The sequence below is a fragment of the Cynara cardunculus genome (genome assembly GCF_001531365.2).
Source record: "Cynara cardunculus var. scolymus isolate 2C chromosome LG 3, CcrdV1, whole genome shotgun sequence".
NCBI classification, from domain to species: domain Eukaryota; kingdom Viridiplantae; phylum Streptophyta; class Magnoliopsida; order Asterales; family Asteraceae; genus Cynara; species Cynara cardunculus.
Window position 1 is genome coordinate 621,329 of NC_037530.1, and position 18,498 is coordinate 639,826.

The 18,498-nt window shown below is 36.4% G+C and overlaps 3 protein-coding genes and 1 long non-coding RNA gene across 4 annotated transcripts; 2 read left to right on the top strand and 2 right to left on the bottom strand.

The window, feature by feature from the left end:
• Positions 1-1,969: 1,969 nt before the first annotated feature.
• Positions 1,970-5,234, top strand: LOC112509307 (histone acetyltransferase MCC1). Its single transcript, XM_025114189.1, has 6 exons — positions 1,970-2,114; positions 2,699-2,934; positions 3,065-3,209; positions 3,312-3,411; positions 3,495-3,723; positions 4,792-5,234. The coding sequence occupies exons 2-6, from the start codon at positions 2,813-2,815 to the stop codon at positions 4,976-4,978; spliced, it is 783 nt and encodes a 260-aa protein (XP_024969957.1). The 5' UTR covers positions 1,970-2,114; positions 2,699-2,812; the 3' UTR covers positions 4,979-5,234.
• A 1,131-nt stretch (positions 5,235-6,365) lies between these two features.
• Positions 6,366-10,597, bottom strand: LOC112509431 (WEB family protein At5g16730, chloroplastic-like). Its single transcript, XM_025114387.1, has 3 exons — positions 10,401-10,597; positions 9,595-9,817; positions 6,366-9,125 (listed from the first exon to the last, which is right to left on the bottom strand). Exons 1-3 carry the CDS (start codon positions 10,415-10,417, stop codon positions 6,663-6,665), a joined length of 2,703 nt encoding a protein of 900 aa, XP_024970155.1. The 5' UTR covers positions 10,418-10,597; the 3' UTR covers positions 6,366-6,662.
• Positions 10,598-11,834: 1,237 nt separating this feature from the next.
• Positions 11,835-14,422, top strand: LOC112509981. The gene is made up of 2 exons (XR_003068873.1): positions 11,835-12,297; positions 14,223-14,422. It is a non-coding gene; the product is annotated as an uncharacterized LOC112509981 (long non-coding RNA).
• A 13-nt stretch (positions 14,423-14,435) lies between these two features.
• Positions 14,436-18,287, bottom strand: LOC112509980. The gene is made up of 5 exons (XM_025115224.1): positions 18,107-18,287; positions 16,907-17,042; positions 15,562-15,655; positions 14,836-14,916; positions 14,436-14,732 (listed from the first exon to the last, which is right to left on the bottom strand). Exons 1-5 carry the CDS (start codon positions 18,144-18,146, stop codon positions 14,598-14,600), a joined length of 486 nt encoding a protein of 161 aa, XP_024970992.1. The 5' UTR covers positions 18,147-18,287; the 3' UTR covers positions 14,436-14,597.
• Between the last annotated feature and the right edge of the window lie 211 nt (positions 18,288-18,498).

Genomic DNA, 18,498 nt, shown 5'->3' on the forward strand with positions numbered 1-18,498 from the left:
TTTAAGATATTTGAGTTGTGATTGGATATATAAAATATTTTTTTAATAAAAAATTAAAAAGAAAATGTGAATTACGTTATATTTTAAAGCAAATTGCATTTTTGGTCCCTATAGTTTGTTGAGAGACCAATGAGTCCATCATGAAGATTGCTAACTAACATTGTTAAGTGGAGAGATCATGAGTGTTATGAAAATGAGAAGTTAGAGAAAACCAGTGCAGATAGTTTTTTTAGGGACCAAATCTAATATTTGAGCAAAGCACAAGGACCACCAGTGTAATTCACTCTATAAAACGATATATTTTATTTAAATAAAAAATCCTGACAAGTTCGTGCGCTTTCTGTTAACTTTTCTTTACGTTATTTGTCGGTTATAATGTTGTTTCAACTATATGCAAACATTTTTACTGATTTTGATGACAACAAACGAAACCTAATATATTTTATAAACTATTCAGTGGATAGTGTAAAAAAGTATAACTCTGATGGTATCTATCGATCGATCGATCGATATATATATATATGTGTGTGTGTGTGTGTATATGTATGTATATGGATATATGTATGTATGTATATGTATATGTATGTATATGTTTGGGGGGGGGGGTTTGGTTTCACATGAGACCACTTTTTTACATTTGAAACTTCAACAATAAAACGTTGTGACGGTAAAAAAAGTCAAACCTTCACAATGTTTTACTGTGAAGTTTCAATTGTAAAAAAATAGTCTCACGGGTCTCACGAAAACAGGCTGGTTTGACTTGGGATCACGTGAGACCAGCCTGTTTCCGTGAGACTACTTTTCCACACTTGAAACTTTACAGCAAAATAATGTGAAAGTAACATTCACAATGTTTTTGCTATGAAGGTTCATATTTTTTTACCTTCACTGTGTTTTATTGTGAAGTTTCAAGTATAAACAAATAGTCTTACGAGTCTCACGAAAACAGGTTGGTCTCACGTAATCCCAAGTATATATATATATATATATATATATATATATGTGTGTGTGTGTGTGTATATAACACAATCAAATGAAAACACTATATTGTGATAATCGTCAGGACTTTTATTTTAAAATATCACTTCACATGAATTTTTCTATTGAAGACTAGATTTTTAATGTATTGATTATCATATCATATGTATTAAGTTTAAAATGCGAAACTCTTTATATGTACTTTTTGTTTCACAGTAAAAGAGTTCCATATTATGAAACAAATACATGCATCTATTCTTAGGGTTTTTGCAGTTTTGTAGGTTTAAATATTAACCTGATAACACAAACTTAATCATATATGATTAAACACATGTTGCATTGATAACACATATACGCTTAATCATATATGAATAAACTTATTTTCGGGCAAACTTCTTTGCACACTTTTTGTAAGCCGAAAGCTTTTACAAAAACAATCAATATACTTTTTAAGATAGATGACAAATTTGTATATATCTGATTTTAAATAAAATATATAGAGTTGGTTTAATTTGGGCAAATTGCATGAAAAAATAACGTATTTTAACTTGATTCATATTTTGGATAACGTACTTTCAAAACTTTCATTTTTTGGTACCTAAGATGTAAAGTTTTAAACAGTTGAAGCATTAACTGGTTACCATATTAATGTGACGAGTGATGTGGTATCCAACACAATATTATTTGTTGAAGCATTAACCAGATACCACATCACTCGCCACATCAACATGGTAACCTGTTACCCGGGTACTTAAATGCTTAAAACTTTACATTTTAGATTCCAAAACAAAAGTTTTAAAAGTATATTACGTAAGATAAAAATCAAGTTAAATTACGTTACTTTTTCATACAATTTACCCGTTTAATTTTATTACAACACCATGAAAATAGCAAACCAAATTTCGAATTGGGAATCGGGTCTAACACAAACCGGGTCGTTGACCCGACCAAACCCTGTTCAAGTTTCTTGTTCTTGTTTCTTTTTCTGTTCATCACAATTAGATTCCTTTCTTCCAACTTTTCCAATTTCCCTTCATCTCCGATCTCCCTCCTCTTCACCCCCTTTATCTTTATCTACGTATAAACAACACCATACACATCTCTGATTCAACCTAATCTCGCCGCTTAACGATGTGGTAAGACCTTAACACTTTCATCTCAATTCAGTTCAATTCAATTCATCATCTTGTTACTTTCGGTTTCAGTTTTGCTTCATTTGCCGATCGTTTGATTAAGATTTGAAATACAATCTTTATCTCGATTGCCCCTTCATCCCTAAATAATATATGGAATCACTTTCCCAATTGGGGCAAGTTGTAGTCGTTTATGGTGATCAGCAACATGTAATTTCAAAGATTGCAGCTCATTGTGTGTGGTATATGTTACTGTTTGAATCTTTTTTAGTTATATGCATGCTCTCTTTCTTGTAGATGATCTGGTTTCTTAGGTTAGGTGGAAGAGGGCTTTTAGTAGCTATGGGTTTCAGTCTTTATTAATGATAAAGAAATGGTAATCCCTAAAGATCTTGTGGAAGGATAGTTATGAGATTTCTAATTCATGAAGGATTGAAAGGATCCTTTAGTTTATGCATACTTGGTTAATGATATAAGTAATGCCATCAAAGCATGCTTGTTTCCTAATTACTTTTCTCTTTGTCAGGAATTTCGTTAATAACACATGAGTTCGTCAATTTTTTTTCTAATATGCATGGTTTTCGCAGTCATCTACTAGTTTTGGTGACTTCTGCATGGCTTGTTGTGGTCGAGTGACATAAATGGAAGGAGAAACCTTCGTTTCAGTTCCAGTTGTACATCCGACTTTCGTTGGGAATTAAATGCCTTGCTATTCAATGATGAACTTGAGTGCATCTCGCCATCCAACCATATCTTACAGGCCTATACAACCCGCCGATTTAGAAGTTCTTGTAAAGATTCACGGTGATCTTTTTCCCATCAGGTTAGAAGATCCTTTTTTTAATTGAAATTTAAAACTGCCAATTTCTTGTGTATGGCTTTCTGGTGAATGAAGTGATTCCATCAAAAAATACAAAATACTTATTCAACAAGAAGCTTTATGGTTATTATAGGTATGAAATTGAATTCTTCCACAATGTTGTCCATGGCCGTGATATAGTTTCTTGGGGAGCAGTTGACCGCAATCGTCCTAATGGTGAAAGTGATGAACTTATTGGATTTGTCACTGCAAGAATTGTTATGGCAAAAGAAAGTGAGGTGATTTCTCATTATGGTATCTGACTATAGCAAAAAATAACCTTTTCCCGCCAGTATTGCTTATACTTGAAACAAGTACACTAATTGAGATCCAATTTGCAGATAGAAGACATGCTCAGGTTTGACAAATCAAGATCTGATCAGACTCTAGTTTATATTCTGACACTAGGCGTTGTAGAGTCTTATAGAAATTTTGGTATAGGTAAGGCGACTCTTCCATTTCCGTGACACATTTTCTTAAATAACTCTTCTAATAAATAGTAAATTGATATGTTGAATTTTCAGCCACTTCACTCATCCGAGAGGTGATCAAGTATGCTTCAAATATGCCAAACTGCAGAGCGGTTTACCTGCATGTAATTTCTTACAACAATTCTGCCATCCATTTATACCAGAAAATGTCCTTCCTCTGCATAAGGAGGCTGCATGCCTTCTATTTTATCAATGGCCAACATTATGATGCATATTTGTTCATTTACTATGTGAATGGCGGTCGGTCTCCATGTTCACCTTTGTAAGTGTAATTTCTTCATTCTTGCTTTATTTGATGACCATGAAGTAAAAAAGTTCTACATTTGACTTGTAGCCAGTTTGACATGAAATGAGTGCTTGCATGCGTAAGTATACCGTAGATTACCATAGAGAAAAAAGCATAAAGAGTGGAGACTTGTTCAAATGCTGTCATCACCTATCAGTTTCTAAAGAGAGAGATGAAGAATGGTGGGATTTGGGAAAGTAAATATATTTTGACAACATATGCATGGTCTGCACATCACATGATGCTTTTATCACTCAATTTAATGGGAACACCAACCCAATAGGCAAAAACATGCTTTACGCACCAAAGTTGATGATTTTTTTTGGGTACTTCGGCAAATGTCATGATACTTTCTGAAGATGAATCTTGTGCAATTTTGGCAAGCGGTCCGGATTTATGTTGTCTAGTATCCTGTCTTATGTATTTTGAGATTGGCCTAGGTCTTGCAAATCCTCCTTTTCATCCACCCTTTCATGCCATAAATATTTCAACATATGACTGAACACATAGTCTGATACAGGTGTCTTGCTGCAGGCTAAATGTCTAAAGCACCCCTTAATAAGGACAAAATAGAACATTCTTGTTGATTAAAATCAACAATTATTTCGTAATGATGAGTTAAAAAGGAAATGTTCGTGAAATGGAAATTTTGCGACTTTTATGGGATGAAGGGTTGTTGAAGCTCCGAACGAGTATTCTTAACCAAGTATTTTGGCATTTATTGTTCTCTACATTCCAAACAAAGATGAAACTATCATTAACAATTTGTCTCCCTCTATATACTACTTGGTAGTGATTGACTAGTGATTATAATGGAAAATTTGAATTGGGATAATTATGTCATTTCATATCCCAAATTTAGAAAATACCTCTTATTTTCTCTAATGGAATTTTATTGAGTGGAAGGGGGGGGGGGGTAATCAATGGTTTTTCCTAAATAGAATCCTATATAACATAATTTTAATGATCATGATTATTGGAGATTGGAAATTGGTAATGGTGAGTTTACATACTCATTAATGATCATAACCTCTTCACTTGCAGAGAGCTTGTTACACTTCTAGTGACATATATGAGGAGAGGATTGAAGTTGGTAAGCGCAAGAGTATGGAAGAAGGGCGAGAAGAATGGCCCGAAACGGGTCAAATACAGAGACAAAAGCTGCCTTCTACCAATGACACAGGGCAAGAGAAGCATTACAATTGAGGGTGCTGACAGTGATCATGTATAAACTTAATTGTAAAACCTGGGGCCAGGAGGCCATGATTTTCATTTCCACCCCTCTTCAGTGTTGTTTCATTTTCATCTTAATTTGGTTTGAAGCGAAACAATAAGTCTGTCAATCTTATAGTATGAATCTGAATACTGGGGTTTGACTTCTGTAAATTTCCTGTCGGGTGTTTTCATAGCGACTTCACCATAATTTCATATGTTTGTTTGATGGATTTTGATGAGGAATATGAAAGAATACATAAATATATTGATTGTTTGACATCTCTTTTAGAGGTCTTGTTGTATATTGAACCAAATCTTGTCAACATAGGTTTGCTTTGAGCTGTAGCCTGTAGGTGCATAGGAAATGAAGACATATATTTGATCTACACAATCCTTGACTGCTATTACTATCTAGGGATAGTTGAAGACAGTTAAATTGTGTGAAACAAAGATATCTTAGGGGCTGTTTGGTTGGGTTTTTTTAATAAAGTCTTGTATGGATAAAGTTGTATGTGTCGATTAATCTGTCTATATGGATAGAGAATATTTTGTTTTAGAGAGTTTTTTCATAGATGGAAGGTGTGTATTTTTTAATTGGGAGAGGAAGGTAGAAAAAAACTTGGGCTTTCTATGTAAAGCTCCTCCAATAAGTCTGGGTATGGATAAAATTTTGTCCATATCCATTAATCTGTCTATATGGATTGAGAAGTTTGTTTTAGAGAGTTCTTTTTCATAGATGGAAGGTGCATCCTTTTTTATTGGGAGGGGCATATCATTATGCCGCTACCACATAGTCATGTATAGCTGACCGAATGAACCTAAGTTCCATTAAGCTCATTAAACTGCTAACAAGCGGGCCCTTAGAGCTGTTTGGTTGTTTTTCCATTAATCCCGTATGGATTATGCTTGTCTGTGTAGATTAAGTTGTCCGTGTGAATGAAGCTATATTTTTGTTTGTTTGGTGTGATGAATAAGCTGTCGACTACCTTCTACTCTATTAAGCAAAGCCTAGACAACTTTAAGTTAAAGCTTCAAGTGAATGACGTAAAAATAGAGCAGACTGCCTGAAAGAAAACTGGTGTGCTGTACCACATGGATCAAATACATTGTCTGACTTATTATGCTGCCAGTTGGTACTCGTTATATAATTGAATTATTGAAAAGGAGGAGGGACAGTAGCTTAAAGTGAGTGTGCATGTGCATGTACTCTTGGCTTAACCTATAAAGATTTTTAAGAATCCCACAGCACTGGAAAACACATGGGGCTGAGGGTATCTGAGATCAGCACTTGCAGACACTAACTGTAAACAGATCATATCAAATAAAATATAGAAGGAACAAGATGCAGATGACATCTGAGTTCATTATTGCTTCATCTTCAAATGCAACAAATCTCAACTTCTGAAACCACATTAAGCTGCTATTATCTTCCTCAAAAGTTAACACTTCTTCCCAAATTCCAATCAACTTTCTAAGTAACATACAAGGGGAAAATAACATACAAGACTCATGGAAATTGGAATAGCATACACAAAATAATAATAATAATAACAAACAAATCTCCGTAGATGATACGTAATTACCCATTGTTTAAAATCATGGAAAAAAAAGACATTGTATCAAAAGAAAAAAAAAAAGGGACACAAACACATGTAAACATCGATATACCTCTTTTCACTACTCGACCATGGTCGTGCCCCCTACTTCTGGTTGTTGCTTGTGCTCTTCTTCTTCAGCAGGCTTCCAAACTTACGGAGCAAAGGTTTCTTCTTCTTCACTTGCTGCGGCTGCTTTGACGGTGAGTTGCTACCATTGTCTATGTTTTCTGTACCATTTATCTGATCGTACCCTTCACCACCTTCCGTTTTTGAATCCACTTCATCCTCGAAAGATTCTTCATGAGCTCCATCTCTGTCGGGTGACAAGTCTTTTTCTTCAATCTTGCAGCTTTCCCACATCTTAAATTCAACTTCTACTGAATCTTCATTTCCCTTTCCTGCTTCTTTTTCGCTCTCTTTATGTTCTCCATTCATAACCCCTGAATCCTTAGTAGCAGCATCCTTCACCGTTGCATCTTTTTGCAAAACTTCATTCTCAGTCCATGGTGTTTCTTTTGGAGGTTGTTCGGATTTTGGCATCTCGTCTCTTCCATCTCCATTGTGTTCAGAAAACTCTACCACCTTCGGAAGCATGTCATAGTCTTTTTCACTATCCGTGATGTCATCATTTTCTTCGACTCGTTCTTTGGCAGCTGCCTCCTCAACCAACTTTGACAACTCCTCCACCTTCTTGTGAAGCTCCAAGATTTCTTGATCAAGACTTTGCAACTCGTTTTCTTTGTCCATTAGACTCTCCTTCAAATTCATGCTCTCGGCTTTTGCCTCACCAAGAACTTCCTTAAGATATGTAACCTCAGATTCGGCTTCTTTCAATATGTTCTTGAGCTGCGCTCTTTCTTCGTTGGAGGCATACGCTTCTTCCTCTGTCTCTTTAAGCAAATTAGCTAACCTGCCTACTTCCTTTTCGAGCGAAATGTTCTCTTCTTTCGACTGCTTAACACAATCCATCAAATGTAGCTCCTTTTCTTTCCACTCAGATTCTGTATCTTGATGGTTATGTTTAGCTTGTTCAATCGTATTCATGAGCATATCAATCTCGTGTTTTGCATCATCGATCATGTTCTGATACTTTTCGTTCGTCGCTTGCAGAGCCTGTTTCAGATCTTCTATTTGTGATTCGTAATTATCGTGCTCAGATTCATTGGACAGTAGCTTTTCTTTTGCTTCTCGTGCTTCTGCAGAAACTTCATGTAAGGCCGACGCTAAGCTTTCCAACGCTTTCTTGCTCTTTTCCTCCTCATCCTTCGATGTTTCCAACTCGCTCATGAGTTTGTTCTTTTCTTCCAAAAGAGTTTGAACGCTGCTAGCAGCAAGTTTCTCGTGTTCCAACGCCTGTGTTCTCTCCTCCTTTACCGTTTCAAGCTCCAACTTCAAGAATTCAACTTTCTTCGCCATTTCAGACGCATCTTCCTTCACTTTCTGAAGGCTGCGTTCCGACTCCTCAAGATCCCCTCGTTGTCTCACATTTGACATTTCTAACAAACCCACCTTCTCTTTAAGAGAAGCAAGTTCAGACTCTGCATTTCGCAACAAATTATTGCTCCCCTCTAATTCTTTGACCACTGACTCCAGAGATGAAGAAGCAGACCTCTCTAATCTCTTGGCTTCCTCCGCCTGCAAATCTAGTTCTTCCACTTTAGTTTTCCATTCCTCCATTAAGTTACGTGCATAAGATTCAGACATTCTTGCAGCCTCCAACTCGATGTTTATTTCCTCCAACGAAGCCTCTCTTTCAAGTAATTTCTCCTTGTAAACTTTAGCTTTCTTTAGTTCTTCATTCAGAGTCTTGATCTCTAATTTCAACGCCTCTTCCTCTGATTTTAGAAATCCCACCTCCGATTTCAGCTCCGACACCAATTTGTCATTTTCATGACCTTCAGATTTCAGCGTCTCTATCTCCGATTTCAGCTCCAATACCAACTTGTTACTCTGCTCAGCCTCTGATTTCAAAGTATCAATCTCCAAATTCAGCTCAGTCACCAACTTGTTACTTTGATCCGCCTCTGTCTCAAACTTGGAATTCAGCAATCCCTTCAATCGTGTGACCTCATTCGACAATGTCTCTACTTTTGCCACCTGGATTTCAGCGATCTTAGTTGCGTCATCTGCGTGGGTCAGAGCCTGATCTTTGGCGTCACAGGTCATCGCCAATTCTTGCTTCACTTTTTCAAGCTCTTGAGTGGCGGAAAGAAGAGCAGCCATGTCTAAAGAATGTTGGTTCTTAACGGATTCCAGTTCTTTCTCCCACTTTTCTTCCTTCTTCTGAGCAGCCTCAATTCCCGCTTGTTCCATCTCAACAGCACGAAACTTCTCTATCTCACTACTCTCTTCGGCCATCTTTTGAGCCACAAGGGCCTCCCGGAGCTTTTCATTCGTGCCCTCAGATAATCTCTGTGCTTCTTTCAGTTCATTGATCGCCTTTTCTTTCTCTTTCTCAACACATACCAACTTTTCTTCGGCTTTTTTAAGATCATCCTGAAGAGCATTCAATTGAGCTTGTAACTCTAATCCCTTTGGTGTCACCGCCGCCCTTGGAGCTGGTTTCTGGAAACCCACATAGAAAAATCAGCTATGATCATACTCTCAATTGAACATATAAATCATTCTGGAATGAAGTAACTGTTCACTAGAGATCACCCACAATGTGATCATGTAGAATATGATGATTGTTCGGTTTTCAAAGAAATGCTAGAAGTATACTAAGAGGCTGTATGGTTGGTTTTCCATTAAGTCTTTGTATGGATTAATCTGTCTGTATAGATTTGGAAGGTTTTTGTGCCGGTGTGTTTTTTCATAAATGGAACGAGCATGCTTTTTAATTGGGAACCTAACTTGGCTTTTTGCATAAAGCTCCCACCTAGAAACTTACTTAATAAGTCACTTTCTATATTAAGCCACTATCAAACAGCCCTGTATAGCTCACCAAATAAGTGGTGAGTCCCATTAAGCTCATTAAGCTGCTAACAAAGTGAAACAAAGAACTGGGCCTAGTCTACATTTTGAAGGAACTTACTTCGGCAAGGGTGCTGATCTTTGGGGACCGACGATCTACCGGAGTCTTTGAAGCAACAGGTCGTGGGGACCGATCTACAGACGTTCTTGTGGTTTGGAGGGGAGATGGCGAATCAGTTTCGGATTTCGCTACTCCCCTGCTGAGTTTACTGATTCTGGGTGTTGCTGGTGATGTTTTGCTGATGGGATTTTTTGTGGTGGGAGGAGTTTCGGACGAAGAGGATCTGTCGAATTTCAACATTATTAGTCACATTCACTGATACATAAAACCAAAAAATCACTGGGATCCATTCATTATATCATTTGGATAAGGCAATGGAGGATCTATATTCTATGATATGAGCATAAACATAAACAAGTGAAAACAGATAAAAGATAAGAGCGTTAAGCACATGAGAATTGACAAACAAATGCAGAACAAAGAACCCAAAATTTACACAGGATTTAGAGAAAATTAAAGAAAAGAAAGCAAAGTAAAGAAGAATTAGAACAAGAAACTGGTAAAACATAACATCTTCCCTGAATCCCTTCTCCTTGCTTGTGGGATCTTTAAATTTTGTAGATATTAAGGGAAAGTTGTTAACTTTGAACAAGAAAAAGGGTAAATAAACAAGGGGTTAGTTTAGATTCTTGAAAAGATATGGATCAAAGGGTAGAAAATGTGCAGATCTGGAGAGTGAAAGCCAAGATTACTGAAAAGAAGTAAAAGGGGAAGTGGGTTAAGAACTAAATCCAAAATGGAAAGAAGACAATCAAGTATAGATTGCATAAAAATAACAAGAAATAAGAGTAATTTGAGAAGTTTACTTGGATTTGGCAGACATGATGCAACTGGAACTGATGGAATGGTGACACTTTTCTTGAGATGGGTTTTTGCAGGCAGATATGGTGGTGTTATAAGATGGTTAATTGGGAGAAAATCTTGATTATTAACAGAGCCCCAAGAAGGCCAAACGAGAGATAAAAAGAGAAAGATTGCTAATGGTAGGAAGTATATGATGAGTAGAGCATTATTTTCTTACAAACAAAGATGGGTGAAGAGAGGGGAGGAAGCTAATCATTCATTAGGGTCGGTGCATAGCTATTGACTGGTACACTGTGCAATTGTTGTTGTACCATAAGCCAAACATCCTTGCCCAGTCGCTCGCGTGCTGCCTGCCTGTCTTGTCTTCATATTTCTTTATCTTTTGCCAGACCTACGACCCCCTTTCCATTTTCCCTGCTGCTACCTTTTTCTATTTTCATTTTTTTTAATTAAATAGATTTCAAGATTTATTATTGATTTTCTTTTTCCTTCTATTTCTTTTGCCCTTCTTAAAGAGACACCTTAAAAAACCCATAAACTTTTTTGCATTAATATCTTCAACCAACCATCATTTACCAACAAAAAGTAATTTATCTCATCGATTGCTTTCATTGGAATCAAAGATGACATTCATTTGGTTATATTAAGTTCACATGAGGGAATATGGCTTCATCAAGATTTTTAACCAACTCAATAATTGGTTCTGGCTTGGTGATACAGCATGAAGGAGGGAGGGTCCGGAGGGATCAAAGACAAAACAAATAAAAACACACACACACATATATATATATATATTAATATATATATATATATTAATATATATATATATATATATATATATATATACATACACACATATTAGAGAGGTGAAGATCAATGATGGGTATTACTTTTGTCTTCCGAAAGAAATTAAAGAAGCATAACTACATAAGGTGACCCTAAAAGACTCTAAACAATGTAACAGTGAGCCCATAAATTTTGAGACCTGATCAAATACACACATTTAACATGTTAAAGAAATATCTATAAAGAGGGTCACGTCCATTTATCTTTTTGGACAAACTTTCCATCATACCCATCAATCTTTATTCAAGATTTCCAGCAAATTTTTATAATTTATGTTACAATTTGACATAAGATGAGACTATGTTTTCATTTCTGGCCCTATAAAATATATGAAGGTTAACTTTTGACAAGTGAGGATGATGGTCCATGGAGATAATGGCAGTGGGTAGAAGGTAGTGGATGTACCAAACTCATTTGATTGGTTTGTACGTCTTGGGTTAATGGCAACTGCATGCAAATGAAAAAGAAGTAGAAGATAAAAAAAAAAGGAGACTGTTGATATAGTCCCCACACCACAACCATAAAGGAATTTGTCCAGTTTCCACTGATGCCACATTCCTTTACTGTTCAAATATTTTCTTCTAAAGATTTCTAGAAAAACCAAATTGGACACTTCTATTTTCTGTTAAGTGAACACGTAATCTGATTATGGAGAAACCCACATCAACGATTGTTGCTTTAATGATTGATTTATATTGGGTATTTTGTTAAGATGCTATATGTAATCTACTTTTCTTATTTGGGGAGGATTATCTGTTCCCTTTTGATTTTGGATGGGGAAAAACCACTTCAATGGCTTTGGAATCTTGATCCCTCACAAAATCAAGATCCATGATAGCTTTCCAATTTTATCAATTCATCCCAATTCTCTTCTTCTGTTTCATAACAACAATCCATTATCCACCCCATCTTGATCTCACCTCCTTCTGTCCATTCCCATGCCCATGATCTATGGACCAGTTTGATGACGATGATCTTGACGTTTTTTTGGATAAAGATTTCGACCCACTTTGCGCCACAGATGGGATGTCTTGGATCTGGATGAAAGCTATGGTACATCTTATGATTCATTCCTTCTTCTTCTTTGTTGTAAATTGTATCCATCTCTTGACTTCTGTGATTTTGTTCAATTCCCAAACACCCTGGAGGGTCTAGTTCTTGTTTCAAATACATTTATAAAAGCTTAGAGATTCACTTGGGAAGCTTTTGAATCACTTGTAATGGCTACAATTTGAGTTTTTACTCATCTTATTACTAACCATCCGTGTTTTACCCGGTAGGAGGCTTAAGGGCTGTTGGTTGTTTCCATTAAGTCATGTAAGAATAAAATTGTGTGGGTGGATTAGTCTTGTCCGTATAAATTGGAAAGATTTTTGTTTGGAAGGAAATTTTCATAGATGGGAACATGCTTTTTAATTGGGAGGCATATGTTTGGAAAAAACTTTGGCTTTCTGCCTAAAGCTCTCCTAGAAACTTACTGAATAAGTCACTTTCTATATTATTAAGCCACTGCCAAACAATCATCTATAGCTGACTGAATAAGTCGTGAATTCCATTAAGCTCATTAAGCTGGTAGGCATGGCTTTTAGCATCAGAATTCAGAAGTGATCCATTGGGTGACTTCTATAGGTAGACCCTGTATCATCTTTGGCAACAGGTCTTAATTGGTGGATATCATGGGCATTCCTAATATGGTAGTTAATTTTCAAGAGAATTTGTATATATAAATATCAACTTGTAACAGAAGTGCTATCAACTATGAAACTGTTATCAGGTATTGCATATTTAATATGACTTATTACCTATGGACTATGGTTGAAGTGAACCTATCGAATGTCCTTTTCAGTTCTGTGATTGGATGTATTTTGTAGAACCAAACTGTGTTGAGTGAAGATGAATTTTCTTCTGCACCAGTCGAGCTCGGATCCCTCAGCTTATAATGCTGGCATAAACCAAACACACTCATGAGGGGTTGTTTGGTTAAGTCCTATATCTGTGTTAATTAATCTATCTATAGATTGTGAAGGTTTTTGTTTGGGAGGGTCTTCCATAGATAGAAGGAGGTATTTTTTAATCGGGAGGGGCAGCTTTGGAAAAAAAAAAACTTGGCTTTTTGCATAAAGCTTTCTCCTAAAAGCTTATAGAATAAACCACTTTCTATATCATGAAGCCACTACCACACAATCATTTATAGTTGACCGAATAAGCTATGAGTCTCATTAAGCTCATTAAGTTGCTAACAAACAGGCCCCGAGTATGTTCCACTTGGAAGTAGGGTCTAGGGATAAGATGTACGCAGATCCGACCTCTACCCAAAAAAGAACAAACCCGTTGCATATCAAGTCAGGGTTATTATTTCAATATGTAGAAGGTGTGCAGTCCATATCTTTGGTGAAATAGGAGAACACCATTGAACATCTTAATAACATGAAAGAGACTTAAATGAAACCTCTACGCATCTTGTTTTCAAACCCCCCCTCCTTTCCTGGTGATTCCATTTAAGTTGCAGAATTCAACCAAAGATAGATCCCTTCTAACCCTTTACCATAGAGAAACATTACCAGATTTCTGATGGGGTTGACTTTACTTGCTTTATGTATGATCTTATACGTTAGCTGTCAATGGCTTCCTTGAATATTAAATTACAAAAAAGAAAACCTTTTTTTCAACTTTCTGTAGTTTATGTTATGCCTGGAAGATGGATGATGTGTATAAAACTATACCCACCATCTCATATTCCCATTGGTGTCTTCTTACAGGTTTCTTGCCCTCCAAAATTTAAGATTTGCCATTAAAAACAGGAATAATTATCTGTATAATCTTATGAATTAGCTTTGTAGATGCTTTTACAGTTGAGCATAATAATTGCAGTATGATTGAGATTGATTAGGTTAGCTTCAGAACCTTGACTTCATTAATGGATCAAGATCTTATAACCTTCATGTGACGTAAAACTCAATTGCAACTTCTTTTTGCAGGGAAGACCATGGAGAATTATGCGGTCACGATTTGCCGGGATCAGTCTAGGTATAGCCTCGGACACCCTTCCAAAAAAATGAGGCTATTCTTGACAGGTTTTGAGTTGTAAATATTATGTACGGAATTGTTTAGCAATTAGCAGATGTATAATGAATCTTTTGGATTCCGAAAAGCTAATTAGTAAAGATCTGATTCAAATTAAGCATACCCCATTGGATTAAAAAGAGAAAAGAAAGGCATTTCATGGAAGAACAGATGTGATCATCAAGTACACAAGATTCTTTTTATGTCATATGGATAAAAGTAAACCATAGTTTCCAAAATATCAAAACATCCTTGTTCTTCTTCACCAATTTGAAATCATACCAATCTTCTCACATGGTGGCTTCTTCTGGATCGGTTTCGACTGGCACCTGAGGCATGTTATTTCCACCCCGTAACCGTGAGGACACATTGTCGATCGCAGAATTAAGCTGACTTATTTTGGCATTCAAAGTCTGTCTGGTTTTCTGCAAACAAAAACAAGAATGAGAACCTGGCTGAACCATATTTCAGCTGTTTGAGAAACGAGCTTAATGGTGCAAAATCGAAACAAAAATTAAAAAGATGTACCTCTAAACCTTCATCATAGTATATTGGTCGCTTTGCTCTCCTAAATCCGTATTCATCTTCATTCAAGAGAGATCGTCTTATCTGGCGATTGAAGGAAAATGCTGACAAAATTAGGATAACATTCACATCTAACCAAACCAAATGAACCCAATATATCTCACTCCAATGTGGGGTCTGAGGAGGGTAATATGTACGAACACCTGACATCTACCCAAGAGAGTAGAGCGGCTATTTCCATGCAAAGATAGCAATAAAAACACGAAAGGCAAACAGCTTACTACATTGCTTCTATGAATCTTGATTCATGCAAAAATAGCAATGAATACTCGAAAATCATTCACAACCTAGAATATGCAAAGATACTTGGGGCTTGTCTGTTAGCAGCTTAACGAGCTTAATGGGACTCACAGCTAATTCAGTCAGCTATGCTTGACTATTTGGTAGTGGCTTAATGATACAGAAAGTTGCTTATTCAGTAAGCTTCGAGGGCCGGGAGCTTCATGCAGAAAGCCAAGTTTTTTCTCAAACCTGCCACTCCCAATTAAAAAACACGCACCTTCCCAAATAAAAGCCCTCCCAAACAAAACCCTTCCCAAATTCACAATCTATACAGACAGCTTTATTCATTAAGGACTTAACGGAAAATCAACCAAACAGCCTCTTATGTGGCATGACACAGTAATTACTGAATCAACTAGAAATTCATCCATGAGTTGGTTGTTTCACCTGTGGGGCAAATATGTATGCCAGCGTCCCACATAATGCACCCCCCAAAAAGAAACCAGCAACAAAATCACCACTGCCTCCACCACTACGATCACTGAATACAAAGAAAAGTAGAAAAAGAAATTATCACAAGATAAAGCTGCAAAAGTATTTAAGCAGAACCAATTTATATGGAAGATTGTGTGGCGAAGAAAATGGGAAAATGTAAATGAAACAATTAACCGATAGAAATAAGGTCCATGAATTTCATAAATAAACCTGCAAGATAAATGATGAAAACAAGACACTACTTTGTTATATTCTCATTAGTCTAATGCAAAACCAAAAGTAGGTGACTTGGAGGTTTCTAAAATGAGTAATCACCTCGATATTATAGAACATGTTTGGATATACTTGGCAGTGATTTATGGATAGGAAGAAAGCATATAGTAGGGTGCCTAGAGAAGTGAGGTTGTGGGCTCTTGAGAAGAAAAACATTCTACAATGTATGTGAACGCAATTAAGATACATACATACACATAGTATCAAACATTGAAGCGTGCAAAAGACAAATGCTTTTCATAAGGTTACCACCAAGATTCACCCAAGTCCTTATTTTTATGCTTTAGTTATGGATGAACTTACTCAGACAGATATTAGAGATGATGTACATGTTCCATGGTGTATGCTTTTTTAGTTGATGATATAGTGTTGATTCATGAGACTCGCCAACATGTTAGCAAACACTTTGGAATCTTAAAGTGTTAGATTGAAACATAATAAAACAAGCATACGACATGCAACTTCAGCGGTCTTGAGGTGGATATGTGGTTAACCACACAAGAAATAGAATCAGAGATAAAGGTATAAGGGAGAGGTCAGGGTGTCACCACTAGCTAGAAAAAGATATTTGCTCTAAGAGAAGGCCCATTATAAGAGGTAGACATTGCCAGAATAAGGGAAAGAGTTGCAAAGAAAGATTTGAATGAGTGGACTCTACATGTTTTAGCCTCTTTTTCTCAATTGCTTTCAGAGTCTTAAAAAATTCTCTATTCTTTTACTTGTAGCTTGCTTCTCTTGTTTATTTATTTATGCCTCCACCCCAAGGGATATACAAAGGCTATTTCTGCGAAAACCCCTGGCTTGCAAAACCATAAAATACAAAGAGACAGGTGAGAGAAATAAGCATAGAAGTGTGTGCAAACATGAAACAGATACAATGAACAAACAAAATGCACTAAATGAATGCTTATCAGGGTGTTCCTTAGTTTTTCATTTTTTTGCGGTGTTCCACTGAACCTGAACCTGACCCTATATACATATATATATACTGCCATCAGAAAAGCTGGACATGAAGGTATCTTACTTGTATTGTGCAGAAATTGCCAACTTCCGCTGAGTTCTTTGTTGGTTAGACTTCCTTTGATGAGTCAAAGTAGGTGTTTTACCATACAAGCAAGAATTTCCAGACCAACCGTCATGTCCCTTAAGACTAGTTCGAACTGCATCAAGATAAGATACCATTACAAAGAAATCTAATCATAGACACATTCAGGAAATAAAAAAAAGAGAAACTTAAAACATGCACATTGCTCAATAGGATCCCTTTTGGAGGATACATCCTAAACCATACATCGAATTAAGAGTTCACAAGAAATGAAATTGTAGAAACAGGAAAGATATTAGGCTCTCACCAATGGAAGTTCTAATTTTTTTAGAGGCTCTGTTACACCTAAAGCTTTTGATTACACTGTAAAATGGGATAACAAAGATACATATATACATATTACAGAGGCGATGATGAAACATATTACTTGTGTCTTCTGATAGAAATTACAGAGGCACTGAGGTGGGCCATAGTTTTACATTCATTGATGAAATGCCCTAAACAATGTAAAATTAGTCCCCATTTTTTTGGGGGCTTGTTCAAAATCAAACATTTAACATGCTAAAGAACAGCATTGCTCTCACCCATGATCGAACAGATGTAAATCTATCATGTAACACCTTTCTACTTCATTATAACATGAGATGAGTTAAAAGTTCAGGATGAATCCCATTTTCAAATGAATAATTACAATCATTCATCATGAATGGTCTAAAGAATTAACATTCATTGTTCATGAATCATGATGAATAACAACAATGGGGCCTAAATTGGAAAACAGATTCACAACTGAACTTTCCTCCTCACCAATTCTAGCTTTGCTTAGATTAACATGTTTAGCAAGTTATAATAACAAATCACCAGTATGACCGAAGAAAAACTGATGGGATATCGGGATTGATTGATAACTCTCTTTCTTGATCTTCAACAAGAGGAAAAAGAATATGAACAACCCAAAGATAGAAGGCGATATTAACTAGGGCATGAAACAAGAAACCGATCAAGAATGTCCATCCATGATTACCAAAAGCAACCAGTACAAAAAGTTATCATTTTCAAAATCCAAGAAAAAGAAGCAAGATTTAACAAGAAAGATGTCGTCTCCTATCTGGGAAATACAAGATACAAAAAACCCAGAAAATTATGTGGGTAAAAGACATGAAAGATTGTGGAAATTACCAGAAATTGAAGCAGGTGCAACGATACCGGTTGTAGCCATGGTTTGAAGGATCGATACCAACGGAGAAAGAAAGGTTTGATGTGGGGTAGATCAAGAACAAATGGGGTTAAGAAGTAGCCAGCCACGCAGGAGTCTTTTTGGCAGTGTGAAGCAGGCAAGAGATAACCCAGTGGTGGGTGAGTGGTCAAGGGTAGAACTGGAAATTCATAAAAATATGGGCTTTGGTTGGTCCTTCAGACACCATTTGCTGCCAAAAACAAACCCTTGTTTCCATCTAAAATACCTTCTTATTTTTGTATTCCCACCAAAAGATAGTTTGTCAAAACGCTACTCCCCGAGAGTATAATCATCTAACATATATACATATATAAGGTGTTCGGGTAAAAAGTTG